The sequence below is a fragment of the Podarcis raffonei genome, chromosome 8, assembly GCF_027172205.1.
Source record: "Podarcis raffonei isolate rPodRaf1 chromosome 8, rPodRaf1.pri, whole genome shotgun sequence".
Lineage (NCBI taxonomy): Eukaryota > Metazoa > Chordata > Lepidosauria > Squamata > Lacertidae > Podarcis > Podarcis raffonei.
Window position 1 is genome coordinate 81,978,026 of NC_070609.1, and position 20,489 is coordinate 81,998,514.

Sequence of the window (20,489 nt, forward strand, 5' to 3'; positions counted from 1 at the left end):
AACTGTTCTTAACCTGAAGCACCACTTTAGCTAATGGGGCCTCTCACTGCCACCGCGCCACCGCACGATTTCTGTTCTCACCCTGAAGCAAAGTTCTTAACCCGAGGTACTATTTCTGGGTTAGCAGAGTCTGTAACCTGAAGCGTCTGTAACCTGAAGCATCTGTAACCCGAGGTACCACTGTATTCTTACAATGCAAGGGACTGGACGATCCGCAGGGGCCCATCCAACTCTACAACCTGCAATCTTGGCTTTGCTCTCAGGTGGGTAGCCACAATTTCCTTCTTGGCCCAAAGGAGGGATAAAGGGGCTTGCAGATGGACGCCCAGAAGAACAGAAGACAAGCCCTGAAGGTGGATCAGGCCTGGCATCCTGTCCAGGGATTTGGGGGGCATTTACTGCCTCCCAACGGTGAGAGGAAGGAGACGGTAGAGAGAGAAACTGAAGAACAAACATCAGGAAGAAAGTTTGAGGGTAAGAACTATTTGGCAGTGGATGGGACTCCCTTGGAAGGTGGTGGCATCTCCTTTGTTGAATGTCCATATCTCTTGGACTAAATGACCCTTGGCGTCCCAACTCTACATCTCTTATAGGGACGTGGGTGGGGTTGTGGTCTAAACCACTGAGCCTCTTGGGCTTCCCAATCGGAAGGTCAGGTTTGAATCCACACAACAGGGTGAGCACCTCTTGCTCTGTCCCAGCTTCTGCCAACCTAGCAGTTTGAAAGCACACAAGTGCAAGTAGATAAATAGGTAGAGGGAAGGTAAACGGCGTTTCTGTGCACTCTGGTTTCTGTCAGTGTTCAGTTGCGCCACAAGTGGTTTAGTCATGCTGGCCACATGACCCAGAAAGCTGCCTGTAGACAAACGCCAGCTCCCATGGCCTGAAAGCAAGACGAGCCCATAGTCGCCTTTGACTGGTCTTAACTGTCCAGGTTCCTTAAATCTTTTTCTTACCTTACGGCTCTTATTCATTCTCTCTCTCTCTCTCTCTCTCTCTCTCTCTCTCTCTCTCACACACACACACACACACACACACACACACACAGGATAAGGCCAGGGTGGCCCCACATGCAGCAACAGCACCAACCCCTTGCAGTTATACTGCTCCTGAACAATGAGGTTCTATTTAACGCATGTGGTGGCCTTAAAAAACTAAGTGTTGCAAGTCAGCTAAGTTGTATTCGGAGCAGACGCACTAAAATTAATGGGCCTGACCGAGTTAGTTGTGGCCATTCATTTCAACAGGTCTACCCATAAAGAAGGCTAATCGCCGAAGAATTGATGCTTTTGAATTACGGTGCTGGAGGAAACTCTTGAGAGTCCCATGGACTACAAGAAGATCAAACCTATTCATTCTGAAGGAAATCAGCCCTGAGGATGGAAAGATGGAGGGCACAAGGAGAAGGGGACAACAGAGGACGAGATGGTTGGACAGTGTTCTCAAAGCTACCAGCATGAGTTTGACCAAACTGCGGGAGGCAGTGGAAGACAGGAGTGCCTGGCGTGCTCTGGTCCAGGGGGTCACAAAGAGTCGGACACAACTAAACAACTAAACAACAACAACAACAATTCTGAGTTAGGGCCAGCACTGGATGCAACCTCGATGAAAGAAAGAAAAAAACCAGAGACAAAACAACAACTCCCATCCCCAAGTTCCCAGCCCCAATCCCTCGCAGGACTCACCTCTCCAACCACCCCTCCTCAATCCAGGGGCCCAGAAGCTCTGTCCAGGAAAAAATAAATAAAAATAAAACCATCCACTTTGGGTGCGAGTGAAACCCTGGCGCAAGGGAAGGGCATTTTGCGCCACTCCTTGCACACCAAGAGGTGATCGCTTCTTGCCTGGAAGAGCCTGGGGTTGCATCCTGACATTCGGAGGGGTAAGAGGAGCCGTGTCTCTCTGTGTGTGTGTGTCTGTTTGCATGCATCTTTAAAGCCCATCTGCTTGAGTGACATGAGCCAAAAGCAGGAACTGGTGTCTTGGGGAAGCCTTACAGGGAGCAGAAATCGGCTGTGGAGCCCAACGGCACAACCCCCACAAAACACACAGAGAGAGTACAGTACTCCAAACATGGGGTAGGCAACTTAAGGCCCATGGACCACAAGCGGCCCACAGGGGTTGTTTAACTGGCCCACGAGCCGCCACTGAACCGAGCCACCTGCTCTGTGAGTCCCCGCGCTAAACCGGCGCAGTACGGCGCAGGGACTCGCTTCTGTGGCGCCGGAAATTGTGCCTGCGCAGACGAAGATGCTGGAAATCACGTGCGTGCACAATGCGGCCCACGGAGGGATCTACGCTGGGGTGAACCAGCCCAGGTGAGGTAAACCTGACCGACCCCTGGCCTACACCATAGATCTGTGTAATGGCATTATAATACTGGCACTTTTATTTTCAATTTGTTTCCTAATGGCCCCTAGCACGTAATTTGTTTCTTCACGGCTGCCGCACACCCCGTGAGCTTATACAGGAAATCAGCGGCTTTTTGCGCCGCATCAAGGGACAAATGTCTTTCACATCAAGTTCTTTCCCTGCGGCCTCGGGTCAGGCAGAAAGGGAGAGTTATTTTGCACGGCAGTGGAACAAACGCGGTCACATGCGTGGAAGCTGGCGGAGGAGGGAAACCAGCCCCAGATGTCTGAAACCGTGCAGTTGACACAGTTGACAAGAGGAACCTCCACTTTCCCAGAAAAGGGAGGTAGAAGGTGAAGTAGAAGAATCCGCGCTGCTTCTTCAGAAAGGAGGGTTTCACAGAGGGCACTGGCACTTGGGATTTTCTCCACAAAGTCCCCAGAATTAGGGGAAGCCTTTTCACACCTAACGGGGCGCCCCTGCAAATCCACCACTCAAGGAACAAACATCAGAAAGAACTTCTGGAAGGTGGTAAGCTCTCATCTGTTGCAAGTTTCCAAACAGAGGCTGGATGGCTGTCTGTCATGAATTCTTCAGCTGAGATTCCTGCACTGCGGGGGGTGGACCAGGGGTCCCTTCCAATTCTACGATCCAAAGGATAAACCCAGCTTTGTCTCCTGCGCGCCAGCAGCCAAATGGATACAGCAGGCCGTGCCTTTTCAACGTTTTCTGTTTTGTTTTGAGCCAGTTCCAGTACAGTGGTACCTCGGATTAAGTACTTAATTCGTTCCGGAGGTCCGTTCTTAACCTGAAACTGTTCTTAACCTGAAGCACCACTTTAACTAATGGGACCTCCTGCTGCCGCCGCGCCGCCGGAGCCTGATTTCTGTTCTTATCCCGAAGCAAAGTTCTTAACCTGAAGCACTATTTCTGGGTTAGCGGAGTGTGTAAGCTGAAGCGTATGTAACCTGAAGCGTCTGTAACCCGAGGCACCACTGTATCTCCAAAAGACCCCTGGAGACTAGTATAGTAGTACTCTTTGTTTTTTTTCAAAGCCCCTGTTTTGGTGAAGGTGCAAAGTTCTGTGTGCAATTCAAACAATTTTTGGCGACACAGTCCTGACAATGGAAAGCGAAGGCAAGCTCAGTCTTGCTGCATTCCATCCTTCCCAAACTGCAACTTCCATCAGCCCCAGGCAGCACAACAAGAGCAGCTACAGCCCCAAATATTGGTAGGGCATCAGACTGCAGGAGGTTCTATTGTATTCAAGCAGCTTCCCTGTGGCTTTTGCCGATTTCTCCTACCACACTCCCCATTTAACACAAGAGTCAGCATGCTTAGCATGTTGGACTAGGACCTGGGGGGGCAAGGGTTCAAATCCCCACTTGGTCACATGAAGCTCAAGGGGTGATGACCTGGGGGGCTAGTCGCTGCCTCTCAGCCTAACCTACCTCCCAAGGTTGTTGTGAGAATTAAACGAGTGGGGAGAACTGTGTTTTCTCGGAATCTCCTTTCTGGTCATTTGAATCCAATGTCCTCTTGCAGCCCTCATGGAGAAGCCTTGAGGATTCCCCAAATCTAGTTCCAAAGTATTGCTGGGGAAGGGTAAAGTCTGGGGGGGGTGAGGGGGGGCACAGTGCAAATGTGTTTGGATCAAGGAGAGAGAAGGGGGTCACCAGCGTTAGAAATTAGCTAGGCGCCAGGCGCATTTTGCAACTAGCGCAGGTCCAATTGCGAACAGGTGGAGATTTCTGGCTGCCTACGTTGGTGACTGACATCCCCATCTGGCTGATCCCTCCAGCTTTCCTAAGCAGGTAGGAACTTATTCACTGCATTTATATCCCACCTTTTTCTCCAATGAGTACATGGTTCTCCCCCCACCTCCTCAGTTAAACCCTACAACGACCCTGTGAGGTAGGTTAAGAGGCTGTGACTGGCCTGAGGTCACCCAGTGATCTTCATGACTGAGTGGGGATTTGAACCCTGATCTCCCAGGTCCTAGTCCGTCACTCTAACCACTGCACCACACAAGCTTCCTAGAGTAATTCTGCTATGGGGCAGGTAGGTAGGTAAATAAATACAGTGGTACCTCAGGTTAAGTACTTAATTCGTTCTGGAGGTCTGTTCTTAACCTGAAACTGTTCTTAACCTGAAGCACCACTTTAGCTAATGGGGCCTCCTGCTGCTGCTGCGCCACTGGAGCACGATTTCTGTTCTCATCCTGAAGCAAAGTTCTTAACCCAAGGTACTATTTCTGGGTTAGCGGAGTCTGTAACCTGAAGCGCCTATAACCCGAGGTACCACTGTACAAGGAAAGCAAAATGTCCACTTAAGAGTAGGATCTGAAATATTTTCCTTGAATCTTTAATTTGTTTTATTCTGGATTGTTTGATTTGATATTTTCAAGTGCTTTGAAGGTTGCTTTTTTAATAGAAAGCAGTATAGAAATAAAATGAAATGAATAACAATAAACGTCACTGCAGAAGGAAAAATGACGTCCAGACATTCTGTTGTGGTGACCTTAACCAAGGTTTAAGGTGCCATTTGGTGATTAGCTTATATATCTGAGTTTCTAACACTGAACATCCATTGACATTTCCCCACCACTTGTTCCCTTCTTATATTTGGAGGTCTCTGAGGTGTTCCTACAAGCCCCCCAACAGCGCACTGTGTTAACAGCACAAACACAGTGAGTTCAGCTTTGCCTCCCCTGGCTGGCAGAAGCTCTCAAGGGTTCCCACTGGGGAGCGAACCTGTAATTTTATCCATGCAGAGCACCTGAGCTCCAGGTCAACTCCCAAACAGAAGAGCCTCACGATGCAAAAACACCGCAGTTGCAATGCATGGGTGACAACTATCAAGAGGGTGGCACCAAGGTGACAAAGTCCACCTTGCTTGTTTCAGAACAAAGAAGAAATAAAAAACGACCTATGTATCACCGTTTCTGAGACGCAAGCCAACCAACAGGAAGCAACAGACTGGCTATTAATATACAGGTTGTGGATAGGAAAAGTGAGGTGGAGGCTGCCTGGACAGGAGTTAAGTAGGCGTTAAAATGTTCTTTTATCCAGAAGCGATTAACAGGCAGGCTGGGCCTGGTTATGCTCAGGTGCTCAACCTGGGAGGAGGTTGCCACAGGCAGGGCCAAGCCCCAGAGTCTCTGGGGCAGCCCTCCTCCAGCTACGAATAAGCCCCAATACAAACATGATGGCTCAATCCAAACAATCCAAGTGGCATTGGGGGGGGGGCACCCCGCCTTTTTAGAAATCTGGCATAAGGAGAACAAGTTTGTACAAGCGTATCTGTCTCTAACAACTTCCTTTGCACAGGGGAGGGAAAAAACAGTTCTAAACACACTTTCTCCTATTATTATTATTTTTCAAAAAACACACACAAATGCATTCCAAGTCTTTTCTCTGCCGCCTCGGAAAAAAGGAAAATGGGGAAACCCTGCTCACCTCGTTCGTTAGCCCGGCCCGTGAGAAAGACCAGCAGATCTGGGGGGATCTGTGGGACCCTCTCTCTCCTTCTCGCACCCCAGAATCACAGACGTCAAGAGAGCCTGGGATAGTTCAGAGTCCCCGGCAGCGACTGCAGGGCTGCCTCTTCCTCGTCCAGAGCTCACAGCCAGAGGGAAACTGTGCGAAAGGGAGATAAAGGCAGGCTTTGCCATTCCCAGGCCAGTGAATCACTTCCCCTGCCGGGATTTCGCAGTCTTTGCTGGAACCGGAGACACTGCCCACCCACAGCACTGCCCTTATTAATCTCTTCCTCTCTGAGCTGGCTGGCTCCACACTTGTGGCTCTGGTGAAGGAGGGGGGGGGGGAGAAAGCACCCTTTGCAACCTGCGGGAAAGAGGGAAATTGGCTAATGGCATTCCCACTCTCAGGCTCCGTCCCACAGAAGGCAGGCGTTGCAAGGGCACATAGGGCTGCCTGCTTGGGGAAGCGCTGTAAGCTGAGCAGCTGCTTGGCGTGCAGAAGGCCCCTTGCTTCAATCCCCAATGGCTGCATCTCCAGGCAGGGCCGGGAAAAGATTCCCTGCCTGAAATCCTGGAGAGTCTTCACTGCCGGTTAGCGTAGGCGTTGAGCAGCTTCCAGGAACATCCATGGAAACTTGTACAGGACAGAAGCTGGCAGTGCAGCAGCCTAGGAAAGCTGCCAGCCAGCCTCTAGGCCTCGCCTACCTCGCAGAGTTGCTGGAAAGACGTTATACAGTGGTATCTTGGGATAATAATAATAATAATAATAATAATAATAATAATAATAATAATAATTATTATTATTATTATTATTATTATTTACTTGTACCCCGCCCATCTGGCTGGATTTCCCCAGCCACTCTGGGTGGCTTCCATAGAAACTAAAAATACACTAAAATATCACAGATTAAAAACTCCCCTGAACAGGGCTGCCTTAAGATGTCTTCTGAATGTCAGGTAGTTATTTATCGCTTTGACATCTGATGGGAGGGCGTTCCACAGGGCGGGTGCCACTACCGAGAAGGCCCTCTGCCTGGTTCCCTGTAGCTTTGCTTCTCGCAATGAGGGAACCGCCAGAAGGCCCTCAGCACTGGACCTCAGTGTCCGGGCAGAATGATGGGGGTGGAGACGCTCCTTCAGGTATACAGGACCGAGGCCGTTTAGGGCTTTAAAGGTCAGCACCAACACTTTGAATTGTGCTCGGAAACGTACTGGGAGCCAATGTAGGTCTTTCAGGACCGGTGTTATATGGTTTCGGCGGCCGCTCCCAGTCACCAGTCTAGCTGCCGCATTCTGGATTAGTTGTAGTTTCCGAGTCACCTTCAAAGGTAGCCCCACGTAGAGCGCATTGCAGTAGTCCAAGCGGGAGATAACTAGAGCGTGCACCACTCTGGCGAGACAGTCCGCAGGCAGGTAGGGTCTCAGCCTGCGTACCAGGTGGAGTTGGTAGACAGCTGCCCTGGATACAGAATTGTCCTGCGCCTCCATGGACAGCTGTGAGTCCAAAATGACTCCCAGGGTGCGCACCTGGTCCTTCAGGGGCACAGTTACCCTATTCAGGACCAGGGAGTCCTCCACACCAGCCCGCCCGCTGTCCCCCAAAAACAGTACTTCTGTCTTGTCGGGATTCAACTTCAACTTGCAAACAGGATCCATTCCGGAGCCCTGTTCGCATCCTGAATAGAACGTAAGACGCGTCTGCGCATGTCACCGCTTCTGTGCATGCGTGTGATGTCATTTTGACCGTCTGCGCATGCACGAGTCGCCGCAGAGCGCAACCCGAAAATACTGATCCTGAAGCATATTTATCCCTAGGTATGACTGTATATGGTTGTAGCTTTATTTGTGTGGCCCCTGATACTCCAAAATCTGAAACTGACACACACAGTATTTTTTTATTTTTTCAAAATAAAACAAACCTAGGAGGGATCACATGCTTTGACTCCTGCCCCTTCCCACATCAAGCAGTGTATAATTTTACATGAAATAAATAAGTGAAATTATAAAGCAGCGAGGGTGTAAAAACCATACACTGCCATTGAGCAAGCGGGAGACAGATATAGCCAATTTTAAAATGCTTGGTTGTCTTAGCCTGGCACTTAAAAGATGTGATGCTCGGGGCAGAAGGAGGGGTGGGGGAAGTCACAGACATTGGAGAAAAGGTGGAATATAAATGTAGGAATAATTCTAAAAAAAACAAAAAAGCTGCCCCACTGGTCTTTCTAGCCACTGGCGCACTCTCAAAATATTAGAATTTACAAAGTGGTATAATGGGAACCTGGTGGAATGAAGAGAACTGGTGGGATGTGGTTCTCTTTGGATACAGGGATAGGGAAGGATGTAGATCAGGCCAGTGGATCAAACCAGTGGCCCATTTGATCCAGAATCCTGCTCTCACAGTGGCCAACCAGACTCCTGCGGGAAACCTGCAATTGGAGCACAACAGCCCTCTCCCCTCCTGCGGCTTCCAGCAGCTGGGATTCAGAAGCACCACACAAGCTAGACCCCAAATTGCTCCATAATCCTAGATTGCAGGCGCCAAAATGGGATGTCTAGTTGCCATTTTGGGACAAGATGGCTGTAAAAGTCTTATTTTTCAAGCGATGGACTGGCTGTGATTGATTCCCAGTTTAAACAACTTGCTAAATCAGACAGCAAACTTGAGCTAGGTTAAAAGCTTTCAGAACTGAAAGAAGAAAAATCACTCGATCCAAGGGCAGGCCCACATATATACTGTCCTATTCCGACCTCTTTCTCTTAATGGTGACACGGACCATTAAAAATGTAAGAATATTATTCACAACTGTGAGTAGGGCAGTCGGGTGGGTTAGGGGAAGTGAAGACATGCTACAACCTGTGCTTTCCCCCCCAAGGGGTACTCAAGTGTACGCAGCACCGACACCTATTTTTCGGGGGGGGGGGGAGTGCTGGCTGCGACAATTAACTATAACGTTGTTCACTGCTCCTGCTCAGGCTGCACAGAAAAGGCATTCAGGTTCCTGAAATTCATTCTGATAGATTTCTACAGGATGTGGTGTTAAGTGTGTGAAGGCAGTCCAGATCCAAGGATCCACAGGCAGGCACCTCCAGATGGAGATATCAGGCTCCATGCTGGTGCCCAGGTATCTTCACTTGGCTGCAAGTGGCCAATAGGTAAAGGGGTAAAGGGACCCCTGACCATTTATTAGGTCCAGTTGTGGACGACTCTGAGGTTGTGGCGCTCATCTCGCTTTACTGGCCGAGGGAGCCAGCGTACAGCTTCCGGCTCATGTGGCCAGCATGACTAAGCCGCTTCTGGCGAACCAGAGCAGCGCATGGAAACACCGTTTACCTTCCTGCCGGAGTGGTACCTATTTATCTACTTGCACTTTCGACGTGCTTTCAAACTGCTAGGTTGGCAGGAGCAAGGACTGAGCAAGGGGAGCTCACCGATGACCTTCTGATCAGCAAGCCCTAGGGCTCTGTGGTTTAACCCACAGCACCACCTGCAGCCAGGTGCAAAATGCGCCTGGCAAATTTCGAACACGGGACTGGAGGCAGAGCATAGCCACTGTGGCTACTAGGCCTCAATTGTCCTCTCTTCAATGAATGTCCTTGTCCTCCATGATGTAACAGCCAAAGGCCCATCTAGTCCAGACTCCTGTTCTCTTAGTGGCCAACCAAATGCCCATCATGGGAAACCTGCAACTGGATTCAGAAGGATGACTGCCTCCATCCAGCTGCTGTTTCTAGGAGTCTCATCTTCTATGCATCCTCTTGGCTTGGAGAGGGAGAGGAGGTGCATAGTGCCATTTGCAACGAAGCAACAACTTTGCTGCAGGGAAGCTGCCCCCATCACCAAAACTTCTTCCTAAGCACACCCAACAAGGCTCTAGCTCAGTGGTGCCCTGCGTGCAGAAGGCTGCAGCTTCAATCCCCCAGCAGCATTTCGAGGTAAGGCTGAGAAAGGCCCTCCCACAATCTGAAACTCTGGAGAGCTGCTGCCAGTCAGTGTAGACCACACTGAGCTAGAGGGACCAAGGATCTGGTGGCAGCTGAGAAGGGAGCTTTCTGTGTCCCGGCACAACTTGTCTCTTTGTTGTTGTTCCCATGAAAACAACCGAAAAATAGCCTGCCTGAGGGGTTTGGTATCTAAAGCAGCTGCCTCGCTGCCTCAAGCAAAACTTCCGCCTCTCCTGAGCCTTACCTGATGGACCAAGGGAAAAAGAGAGCGCGCGCATGCAAGGCGTCCTCCCTCCTCTCCCCACCTCTTGGATCGGTGCCCCAGAAGCTTGGCTCTGAGCGCCAGCCGCCTTGGCTCAGGCAAAGAGCTTTTGCCACCTGCCAGGCTCATTACACAGACTTACGGACTTACGGCTGTGCGTGGAGATGCCCAGCCAAAACATCTTCCCCCCCCCCGCCCTTGCTGCCAAACACACACACACTTAATCAGGTCGCAGCCAGCCAGAAGGAAGTCAGCTTCTGGAACAGCCAAGGCAAGCCAGGGCTGGTTGGGTAGTGAGGAGGGACTCCGGCGAATGGAACAAAGAGATCCTGGCAATCCCCAGATTCCTAGAAGATAAAGTGTCCTCTCTGAGCTTTGGCGTGGGGGAGAGGAGTCTAAGGAAGTTTACGCAGCAGTTCCTCCACTGGCAACCTGCAAAGCCACATTGGGGGCTCCACTGACCCACACTGAAAACACATCCCCCTGCCTCAGGCACATCTTCTAAAGGGAAAATGGGATATAAGGGAGCAGAAATTTCCACCCTGTTCTGTGCTCATTCCAACCCACAGTGTCTCCCTTCTGCTACGGTTCGGCAAAACCTACACTGTTGTTCGCAACGAATGTGATGAACGACTTAGCCGAATTCAGTGCATCTCAGCGGAAAGGGAAAAATGACACAGAAAAGTTTACGTAAAGTTCGTGGGCTAGGAAACAACAACAGCAAATGCTGCTCCAGAACTTCCATCGAAAATGCCAATCACAGCAATCTCCACTCCTGTTTCCGTTCCTGGCAGAATTCTCCAACGTTGCTAGAAGCCAGGCGTGGGACATTGTCGGGAGGGCAAGCCTAGATCAGAAGGAAGAGGAAATAGTCCTCCCCCAAGGCACTGAACAGGGCTTGTGGATTTCGTAAGAAACCTCAAAACCCTCAGACATGGGAAAAGCCAATGTCAGACAAAAGGGCAATGTGGTTCCTGTGCAAACCCTAAAGCTGTGCACTTTTGCAACACAAACTTCTCTCCCCACCTCCCATCCTGCCCGTGTAAACTTAGACCCAAACAATGCAAGAGATCCCATCTCAGCTCATTCTTGCCATTTTCTATTCTACTAATGTTTGTTTATTCTCCTTTTCTGCACGCTTCTCTGGGTACCTATTGTTGAAGAGCAGGATATAAACACTGGGGAGGGGGGGAACAACACTTTCCCAAGCGCCACCTAACATTTGTTCAGCATCTGCAAGGAGTTCCTCTTTCAGGACGGCAAGCTTTGGAACTCCCTGCCTCTTGACATCAAGTAATACTCGTTTAAAGTGCCTGCTTTAAAACTCTGGGCTGTATCAATTACCGTATTTTTTGCTCTATAAGACTCATTTTTTTCCGTCCTAAAAAGTAAGGGGAAATGTGTGTGCGTCTTATGGAGCGAATGCAGGCTGTGCAGCTATCCCAGAAGCCAGAACAGCAAGAGAGATCGCTGCTTTTGCTGCACAGCGATCCCTCTTGTTCTGGCTTCTGAAATTCAGAATTTTTTTTCCCTTGTTTTCCTCCTCCAAAAACTAGGTGCGTCTTATGGTCTGGTGCGTCTTATAGAGCGAAAAATACGGTAATTTCAACGAGTCTACTTCAAGTAGGACTGATTCTGGGTACAAGGCTTCAGGGCGTATTCAATGCTAGTCCTAATCAGAGCAGGCCTTTGTTGGATTCAGCCCTTTGCTTCAGCAAGCCAACCCAAGCAAATCAACTCTTACTGATATTATCTGTATTTTTGATAAACATTTTACCCTGCTTCATGCAAAGTGCTTACTTATTGTTATTACTGTGCAGTCTACAAATTTTGTTAAACAATTGATTCCAGGGAAACTCAGAAGCTTTCAGTTCTAAGCTTGACCTGCTAGATGGCCGGGTGAAAGCCAGCAAGTCCGAGTCTTGCTGAACACTCTGGGCTCATGGCAGGGCCTGGTTCCCCAAAAACCGTACAGCTTCTGGGGTGGCCTCCCCTGTCATTGGAGGTTTTTTAACAGAGTTTGGGAGGCCACCTGTCATGAGATCATTTCAGCTGTGATTCTTGCATTGTAGAGAGTTGGATTAGATGATCCTTGGGGATCCCTTCCAACTCTACAATTCAGAGTCTATGATTCTTGGAAACTCATTCCCAACACCCTGTTTCCTGGGGAAAGGCACTCCCTCCTGCTGAAAAATTCTGGACAGGAAGGAGGGGTTTTTTTGGGGGGGAGAGGCAGGGACTGAGGAGAGAGGGAAGCAGCATGCACACTATGGCACATATAAAACTCCCTTCTCCTCCCTCCAAAATCCTGGCAACTGTAGCATATCCCCTCATGGAGCTATAATTCCCAGCACCCTCAAACTACAGTTCCCAGTATTCCTTAGGGGGAAATAACGTGCCGAGTCCCTTCTGACTGCTCCCATAGCTGCACCAGTGGGGAGGCTGCCATCCACAACTTACAGAGCATGTTTTAAGCTTGCCCTGAAGAGAGGGTGGTGTTACACACCCAGAGCGCACCGAAGGATTTCCCTAAGCTGGCAAAGAGATGCGGCTTGGCTCCAGGGCTTTTGTTTCTGGATCCCTGAATCCTGAATCCTTACTGCACCTTCTGCTTTTGCCAAACATGAAAGAATTGGGTGGGGAAGGAAATGCCTAACCATTGCCTCTCTCTCCTCCCCCCGCCCAACAAGGCTTTAGAGACGGTTCTTTATCCCGGTTTTGCAAATTGTTTTTGAACTTCTTGACCCAAATTATGGAAGGAGGCAGGCGTGAGTGGAAACCCACAATTTGACCAATGAGCAGGGAAGGATTTCAGACTACAGTGGTTCCGCGATTCTCTTTGTCTAGCGGTTTTTTCGTCTTGCGAAGCAAGCCCATTGACAGCTTAGCGGATTAGTGCTACAGCTGTCAAGCGGCTTTCAGCGATCAGCTGACAAGCGGCTTATCAGCGGAACAGCTGATAAGCGGCTTAGGAAAAGGGCGAAAAAAACAAAAAAATCCCGCGGGGGGACGCAAGAAGCAACCCCATAGGGAAATTCATTTTGCGAAGCGCCATCCAAACGGAAAACCCTTTCGTCTAGCGGGTTTTCCGTCTTGCGAGGCATTCGTCTTGCGGGGCACCACTGTACTTTCTCAAGGGCCTGTTAGCGCTCCTCCCCCCCCCCAATTTGGAAGACGCTAACCACCCACTCCCTAAAGCCAGCTGGACTCGGCTCACGTTTGCCCTAATCAGCTTAGGGCAGCCTTCAAAAAGTGCAGGGCTACCAGAGGCCCCCAAATTGCCTTTCTCCGCGGAACGTCCCCCGCCAAAATCCATGGCTCTCTTAAAAGCAACTCGTGTTCCTCACCCACCTCAAAGGAACGATCCAACTGACTGCAAGAAAGAGGAATGCATCAAAAGTTAAGGCTTCATGAGAGCTTTTGCATGTGTTATTTTTGCTAGCAGTCGCTTGCATTTTGGGGAAAAAACCCCACATGAAATGCAGGGCTAGAGTATCCAAGGAGACCCTCTTTCTCCAGGAAAAGATTCCCCGCCCCAAAAAAGAACAGCCAGGCTTGGCCTTCCTGTTCATCCTTCTTTCACGGAGTCTCTGCCTTAAGGTTCTTTCAAGCCTGGCTGAAGTCCAAGAGGCTGGAGGGTTGCCCTGCTCAGTTCCTCTACGCCTGAAAAGGTGTTTCAAGCGTCACACGTAGGAAGGGTGCCACGCCGCCTCTCTTGCCCCCTCCTGCCCCTGACACCCCCCAAAGCAAGGGGACAGAGAGATTGTTGTTGTTGTTGTTAACATTTCTATACCACTTTATATTTTAGAGAACAAATCTCAAAGCCGTTTACAAAACATTAAAACATCCAATAAAACAATCCAGCATAAAACTAATTCAAGCACCAATGGAAATATTTCAGATCCACCTCTTAAGTGACATTTTGCTTTCCATTTAATTTCTGACTAATTTCAAACACTGGGAAAAATTTGGGGGCATATGGAATAAAAAAATAAAATAAAATGAATGGGCACGGCTAAGTTAGGGCTTTATTTATTGCATTGGCACCCTGGGTTTGTCCTCCAGGGGGCTTAAGGCAGGGTGTGTGGTTCTTCCCCTGCTCAGTTAATGCTTGCAAGGTAGGTTAGGCCAAGAGAACGCAGTGAGTGGGCCCAGTATTACGCAGCGAGCTTTGTAGCTGAGTGGAGGGTGGGTGGATCTGAGCCCTGGTCTCTCCCAGGCTGACACTCTAAACCAGGGATCAGCAACCTTTTTCAGCTGTGGGCCAGTCCACTGTCCCTCAGACCATGTGGTGGTGGGGAAATGAACAAATTCCTATGCCCCACAAATAACCCAGAGATGCATTTTGAAAAAAAGAACACATTCTACTCATGTAAAAACACGCTGATTCCCAGACCGTCCGCGGGCCGGATTTAGAAGGCAACTGGGCCGCATCCGGCCCCCGGGCCTCAGGTTGTCCACCCCTGCTCTAAACACTAGGCTACAATGGTGTTGTTCTGATGTTGGATTCAGCACGTGCTCTTGGGCTGGGGAGAAAGACCGCAGGGGACGGCGACTCATGACGCTCGGGAGACAGGTGCCGCCTTTTCAAAGGGCCAGGCAAGCCCTGGCACACAGGGCACTCACTGATGCCTCTTGGCCCAGGCACAGGAGCACCAGAGCCCAGCTCTGCAAACAGTAGCCCATTATCGCCCATGCAAATGCGCCCATCTCCTGTCAATAGCTCCTTATCAGGGAGAGTTAGATAATTGTCATCCACCCACTTGCTTGCTGTTTGTTCTCAACCTGGCTTGGCTCCCTTCTCCATCATGGACTCAAAGATTTGTAGAGTTGGAAGGGACCCCAGAGCTCATCTAGTCCAATGCAGGAAGCTTGAACCCACAACCCATGCTCTACTAACCTTTTTTTTTTAAAAAAGTAAAAAATTATTAAAACGTTTTCATAATACAGTAAGATAAAAAGAAACTAAACAAAAAGCACACAGAGAAAGAGAAAAACAGCAAAAGGAAACCATCCTTTCTCATGGAAGCCTCTGCAAACCTCCCAGAGCCACTGGGGCTGAGCCAGCATCACAACTGGGGCCGGATCCCTTCTCCTCCTCCGAAAATAAAACTGCCGAAATCATAATGCCACTACAGTGGTACCTCGGGTTACAGATGCTTCAGGTTACAGGCTTCACTAACCCAGAAATAGTACCTCGGGTTAAGAATTTTGCTTCATGATGAGAACAGAAATCATGTGGTGGCAGTGCGGCAGCAGCGGGAGGCCCATTAGATAAAGTGGTACCTCAGGTTAAGAACAGTTTCAAGTACGGACCTCCAGAACGCATTAAGTTCTTAACCCGAGGTACCACTGTATACAAATCTGTGCTGCAACCACATTTGGAGTTCTGGTAGGCTCGCCGAAAAAAGCATACTGCAGAGTTGGAAAAGGTTCAGAAAAGGAGACTGAGAAGAGATATGATAGCCGTCTTCAAATACCTTAAGGCAGGGGTCAGCAACCTTTTTCAGCCGTGGGCCAGTCCACCATCCCTCAGACCATGTGGTGGGCCGGACTATTTTTTTTTTTGGGGGGGTGGGAAATGAACGAATTCCTATGCCCCACAAATAACCCAGAGATGCATTTTAAATAAAAGCAGACATTCTACTCACGTAAAAACACCAGGCAGGCCCCACAAATAACCCAGAGGTGCGTTTTAAATAAAAGGATATATTCTACTCATGTAAAAACACGCTGATTCCTGGACCATCCGCGGGCCGGATTGAGGTGATTGGGCCGGATGCGGCCCATGGGCCTTAGGTTGCCTAGCCCTGCCTTAAGGGCTGTCACATGGAAGTTGGAGCAAACCTTATTTTCTCCTGCTCCCAGAAGGGAGGACCCGAACCAATGGATTCAAGTTACAAGAAAGGGGATTCTGTCTCAACACCAGGAAGAACTTTCTGACAGTCTGAGAACCCTCAGAAGGTGGTGGGCTCTCCTTCACTGGAGGTTTTTGAGCAGGGACTAGTTGGCCATCTGTCCTGGATGCTTTAGTTGTGATTCCTGCATTGTAGGGGGTTGGACTAGATGACACATGGGGTCCCTTCCAACTGCAGAATTCTAAGCCTGTCCAGAAAGTTGAGTTTTGATCTGTTTCTCATCTACTGTCATTTCAACTTTTCAGATGCTTTAGATTATTGTTAGTTTTTATCGGCAACTATTCTATTTTTATTTTGTGTTGTTTTTTTTTTGCAGAACAGCTTTGAGGGCTTTTTAAAGCCGCCAAGCGGTGTACAAATTTTAAGACGTAAAGATACTAAAGAAATGCAGCGAGTCTGCTCTGAGCAGGACAAACCCCTTTATCTTAGGGAGCCCCTGGAAAGACAAGCCTAAAGAGAAGCCCTGGGAGGCCCCCTTTTTTTTTTTTTGCAGTTCGGGAGGAAAGCTCTGCACAGACTGAGCTACGAAATTTGCAGGCAACTACCGAGCAGCAGCCCCAGATGTCAGGCTCTGAGTCTGCCCCCCCCCCACTGCATGCAAACCCCACCACTGTTTGGTTTCTCCTTGGCACAATACAAACCCACGTCAACGAACTGCGTCAGAGCTCAAGGGTTGGGGGTTTGCTGATCTTTCCCTCCTGCTTCTCCACCCACCCTTTCCTCGCAAAACTAACTCATCCAACTTCAATCCGGGGGCCGCGATAGGCAGGCGACTTTTTCTTGGAAAAGCAGGCAGCAAAAGTGGCCTCCCCGGGGGCTGGACAACAAAAGGGCCTCTGCCCTCCATCTGCAAAACAGCCTCCCTTGCGAGGAGCAAAGGTCACCAGGCAGACAGGCAAGCAGGCAGGCAGGCAGGCCGGCTCCCCACCACCACCACAGAGAGGGGGCAGCCTGAGCAACAGCCCCCATTCCTGGGGGTCTCAGCTTGCAAGCAGGGTCAGCAGCCAGCCGAGCCGAGAAATGTTCCTGGGACACACAAATGCACACACCGCAGGACTCCACTCTGACGCATGGGTGGGAAGGCAGATTTACAGCTGCCTGCTTGTTTTTATAAACAGTTGCTCTGACTTTTTTTCATTCGTTTCTCTTTTAAAATAAATTCATTTTTAAAATGTCACGGTTACAGAGAGGCTGCTCCTGCTGTTTCAGGAGATATACAAGAAAAGAATCTCAAGAGCGATTTTTTAAAATTCTTACTCCAGTATTTTAAACTCTTCCTTCCTTGCAATCCCTTTGCAAACTCTCCTCTACCCTGTCTCAAAATAGCTTCCTGAGTTGCCTCCGAAGGAGGAAAGCTATAATATAAAGCTGGGAGCCTTCAAGCCTTCCTTCCTCTGTTCCTGTCACTTGGAGGGCCTTCCACGGCGAAGATCAATGAGAATAAAAGGTCCAGGGAATCACATACCCATTTATAGAAAGGTATCCCTGAAGATTCTTCATCATATTCATATCCCAACTTTTCTCCATGCTCAAAGCAGTATATCTATATCCACAGCAAACCGGAAAGGCCATAGTCCAATACTAACACTCCAGCACAGCACTCCTGAACCTGGTATCCTCCAGCCGTTTCAAACTACAGCTCCCATCAACCTAAGCCATCTTGGGCTATGGCTGTGCTCTCTGGGAACTGTAGTTCAAATTTACCTGGAGGGCACCGAGTTGAGGAAGGCTACTCTAAAACCTCAACAACTGCAAAACCTCTACATTTGTCAGAAAGCTATAACAACACGTCACTTTAAAAAGACAAAAAATGCCATTGTTTCTCAGCGAGAATTAACCTAATTGGTTTCTGTCATCAGGCTAAGCCTCAAAACGCTTTATGATTGCAAGTGTCCTTTGTTGGCATCCTAAGCAAAAAGCGGAACGCTTTAAAAATCCCCGATCCGTCAAAACACCTGAGTCTACTCTCTGCAAGGCTATTCAAAACCTTTCATGCAGACTCACAAGTGCTATTTTCCTCCCAATCTTACAAATGTGACATTTTTGCACAGGGCATGCGGCTGGTCCCAAGGCTAGACTCCGAGACTGCGGCAGGCGGGCCTGAGCGGAACTGTCCTTCCGACATCCTGGCTGCTTCTGTCTCAACAGATGTTAGGACATGGTCTTGAGGGTGTAAGAGCAGCCTTGCTGGATCAGGCCAAACAAAGGCATGTCAGTTTCACCCAGAAGTCAATATGGACAGCTGCATATCCCTGAAATTGCAGGGGGTTGGACTAGATGATGCTCAGAGCCCCTTCCAACTCTTATGATTCTATGGTGCCCATGACCATCACAGCACCCGTAACCCCGATGTTCCCGATGACTAGGGCTGGGCAATATCTGGCTTTCAACATTGTGATATATCACCAGCTAAACATCACAATATACCGATATATCACGATGCCTGAAATAAGGATGGAGATCTGTAGAGGCATTGGCTGGCTTCACGGTTTTCCCCACATTGTGATTTTTACATAGCACACACATCATGTTCCGTGATATATCACCAGGTCAAAAATTATGAAACTGGTATCCCGATACGGACTTCAAACCGGTACGGGATGATATATAGCCCAGCCTTACTGACTACCCCAAACTATCTTGTCTTCTGGGGAGACAAGAAAGGTCTGCACTTTTGCTCATTTGGGGGGGGGCAGTATCTCAGTACTAGCAGCTTTTCCTTCTGCAAAAATGGGTATTTTGGGGCATGCATGGCATTTGGAAATCCCTGGGTTCCCCTGTCCCATGGCAGCAGTGTCAGGTGGGAGCAGGGCCATCTTATCCATAGGCGCTAGGGGTGCGAGGCACCCAGGTGCTGGGCTCTCAGGGGCACCAGGCCATGACTCCGTTGGTCGGAGCACCGCAGTGGGCTCTTCTGCTGCAGGTGGCTCTGTGCCATGAGTTCGGCGGTGACTGAGCCAGCAAGACACTGAGGTGGACGGCTTCCTCCGCCCTTCTGTGTGCCTGGGACTGGGCAACTGAGGGGGGCACATCTTTGCACCCCAGCACTGCGTATGCTTAAGACAGCCCTGGCTGGGAGACACGGCAAGAGGGGAGTCGGGGCACTGGGTATAGAACCTTCTAAAGAGCATATATTTAAAATAGATGAACAAACGAGCAAATTAAGTTAATAAGGATATGCAAATGATATTAAAAATAACCTCAAGGAACCACAGAAAGAGGGGGAAGGAAGTCAAGTTTCGAAATCTCAAAATGATTGTGAAATTAGTGAAATGTACAAACCTGAAAAGCATAATTTGTTTGAGTCAGGAGGGACCCAAGGGTCATCCAGTCCAACCCCCTGCCATGCAGGAACCGCCCAGTCCTACAACCAACCTGGGGGCCGCAGAGACCTGCATGCGGCCCCTCTCAGCGGTTCTCAAGCTGTGGCTCCCCAGATGTTGTTGGACTACAACTCCCATCATCCCTGAGCTGTGGCCTTGCTAGCTAGGGGTGATGGGAGTTGTAGTTCAAGAGCATCTGGGGACCCACAGCTTGAGAAAGGCTGCAAAGCGGCACCGGGGAACCGGCAAGTGGGATGCGGAAGCGGGAGACACCCTCCGCTTGCCGCCTCCCGCTCCTCAGGCATTCAGAGATAGACTGCTCCTGCACCTGGAGGCTCTCTTTCCGCGCGGGCTCTGCTAGGCCGCCTCCCTTCTCGCCACCCGGAGGCTCCTTCTCCGCCTGGGCGCGCTGAGGACTAGCCGTGTGCCTGGCGCTCTCTCGGGCTGCCTGCCCGAGCTCGGGCGTCCGGCCCGACCGAGGCCTCGCGGCGGCCTGGCCCGACGCCCTCTCTCCACCCCGCGCCCGGACTCACCATGGCGGCTGCGCGGCGCTCGCCTCCCGTCCCCTCGTCGGCCTGGCCGGGCAGCAGCTGCGCGCCAACTGAGCGCCGCCGCCGCCGCTGCTGCGGCGCCTCAGCCCGGCCGGAGGAGCGGCGTGCAGCCGGTCCAATGGCGGCCGGACGGGAGGGCGCACCTGGCCCCGCGCAGCCAATCCGCGCCCGGGGTTGGGGGCGGCGTGGGCGGGATTTCCTCGCCCGGGAATTAACCCTTTCCTCGTGCCCAGGTGCGCCTCTGGAGGGAGGGAGGATGCCACTGGGCTCCCGACTCCCATCTTCGCCGTTTTGGTACACAGTATATCAGCTCCTGGATATCTGGTAGAATCGTAGGGTTGGAAGGGACCCCCGCAACGCAAGAATATGCAGCTGTCCCTTGCGGGGAATCGAACCTGCAACCTTGGCGTTGCTAGCTCGACGCTCTAACCGACTGAGCTAAAGCAGTTTAAGCTACTCCAATGCCCTTTTAAAATGCTCGGGGGGGGATTATTGGGTTCTTGTTTTTGTTTTTATTATGTGTTTTGTGTTTTTATAGTGTGATTTTATGTTGTGAAGCATCCTGAGACCTGTGTGTATGGAGTGGCATACTATATTATTATTATTATTATTATTATTATTATTATTATTATTATTATTATTGCCAACATCATCATCATT

General features: G+C 50.0%; 1 protein-coding gene across 4 annotated transcripts in view; it reads right to left on the reverse strand.

Moving 5' to 3' along the window:
• ECE1 (endothelin converting enzyme 1) overlaps nt 1-19,921 on the reverse strand; it is a 60,174-nt gene extending 40,253 nt beyond the window's left edge. The window contains exon 1 of one of the 4 annotated variants that reach the window (XM_053401178.1): nt 19,812-19,921. In XM_053401178.1, the coding sequence (XP_053257153.1) occupies nt 19,812-19,814 (3 nt within the window). In that variant the 5' untranslated portion in view covers nt 19,815-19,921. Of the gene's footprint in view, nt 1-5,810; nt 5,924-19,237; nt 19,310-19,606; nt 19,658-19,811 lie in introns of those variants that run through there. The other 3 variants (XM_053401180.1, XM_053401177.1, XM_053401179.1) reach the window with 3 other exon arrangements.
• Between the last annotated feature and the right edge of the window lie 568 nt (nt 19,922-20,489).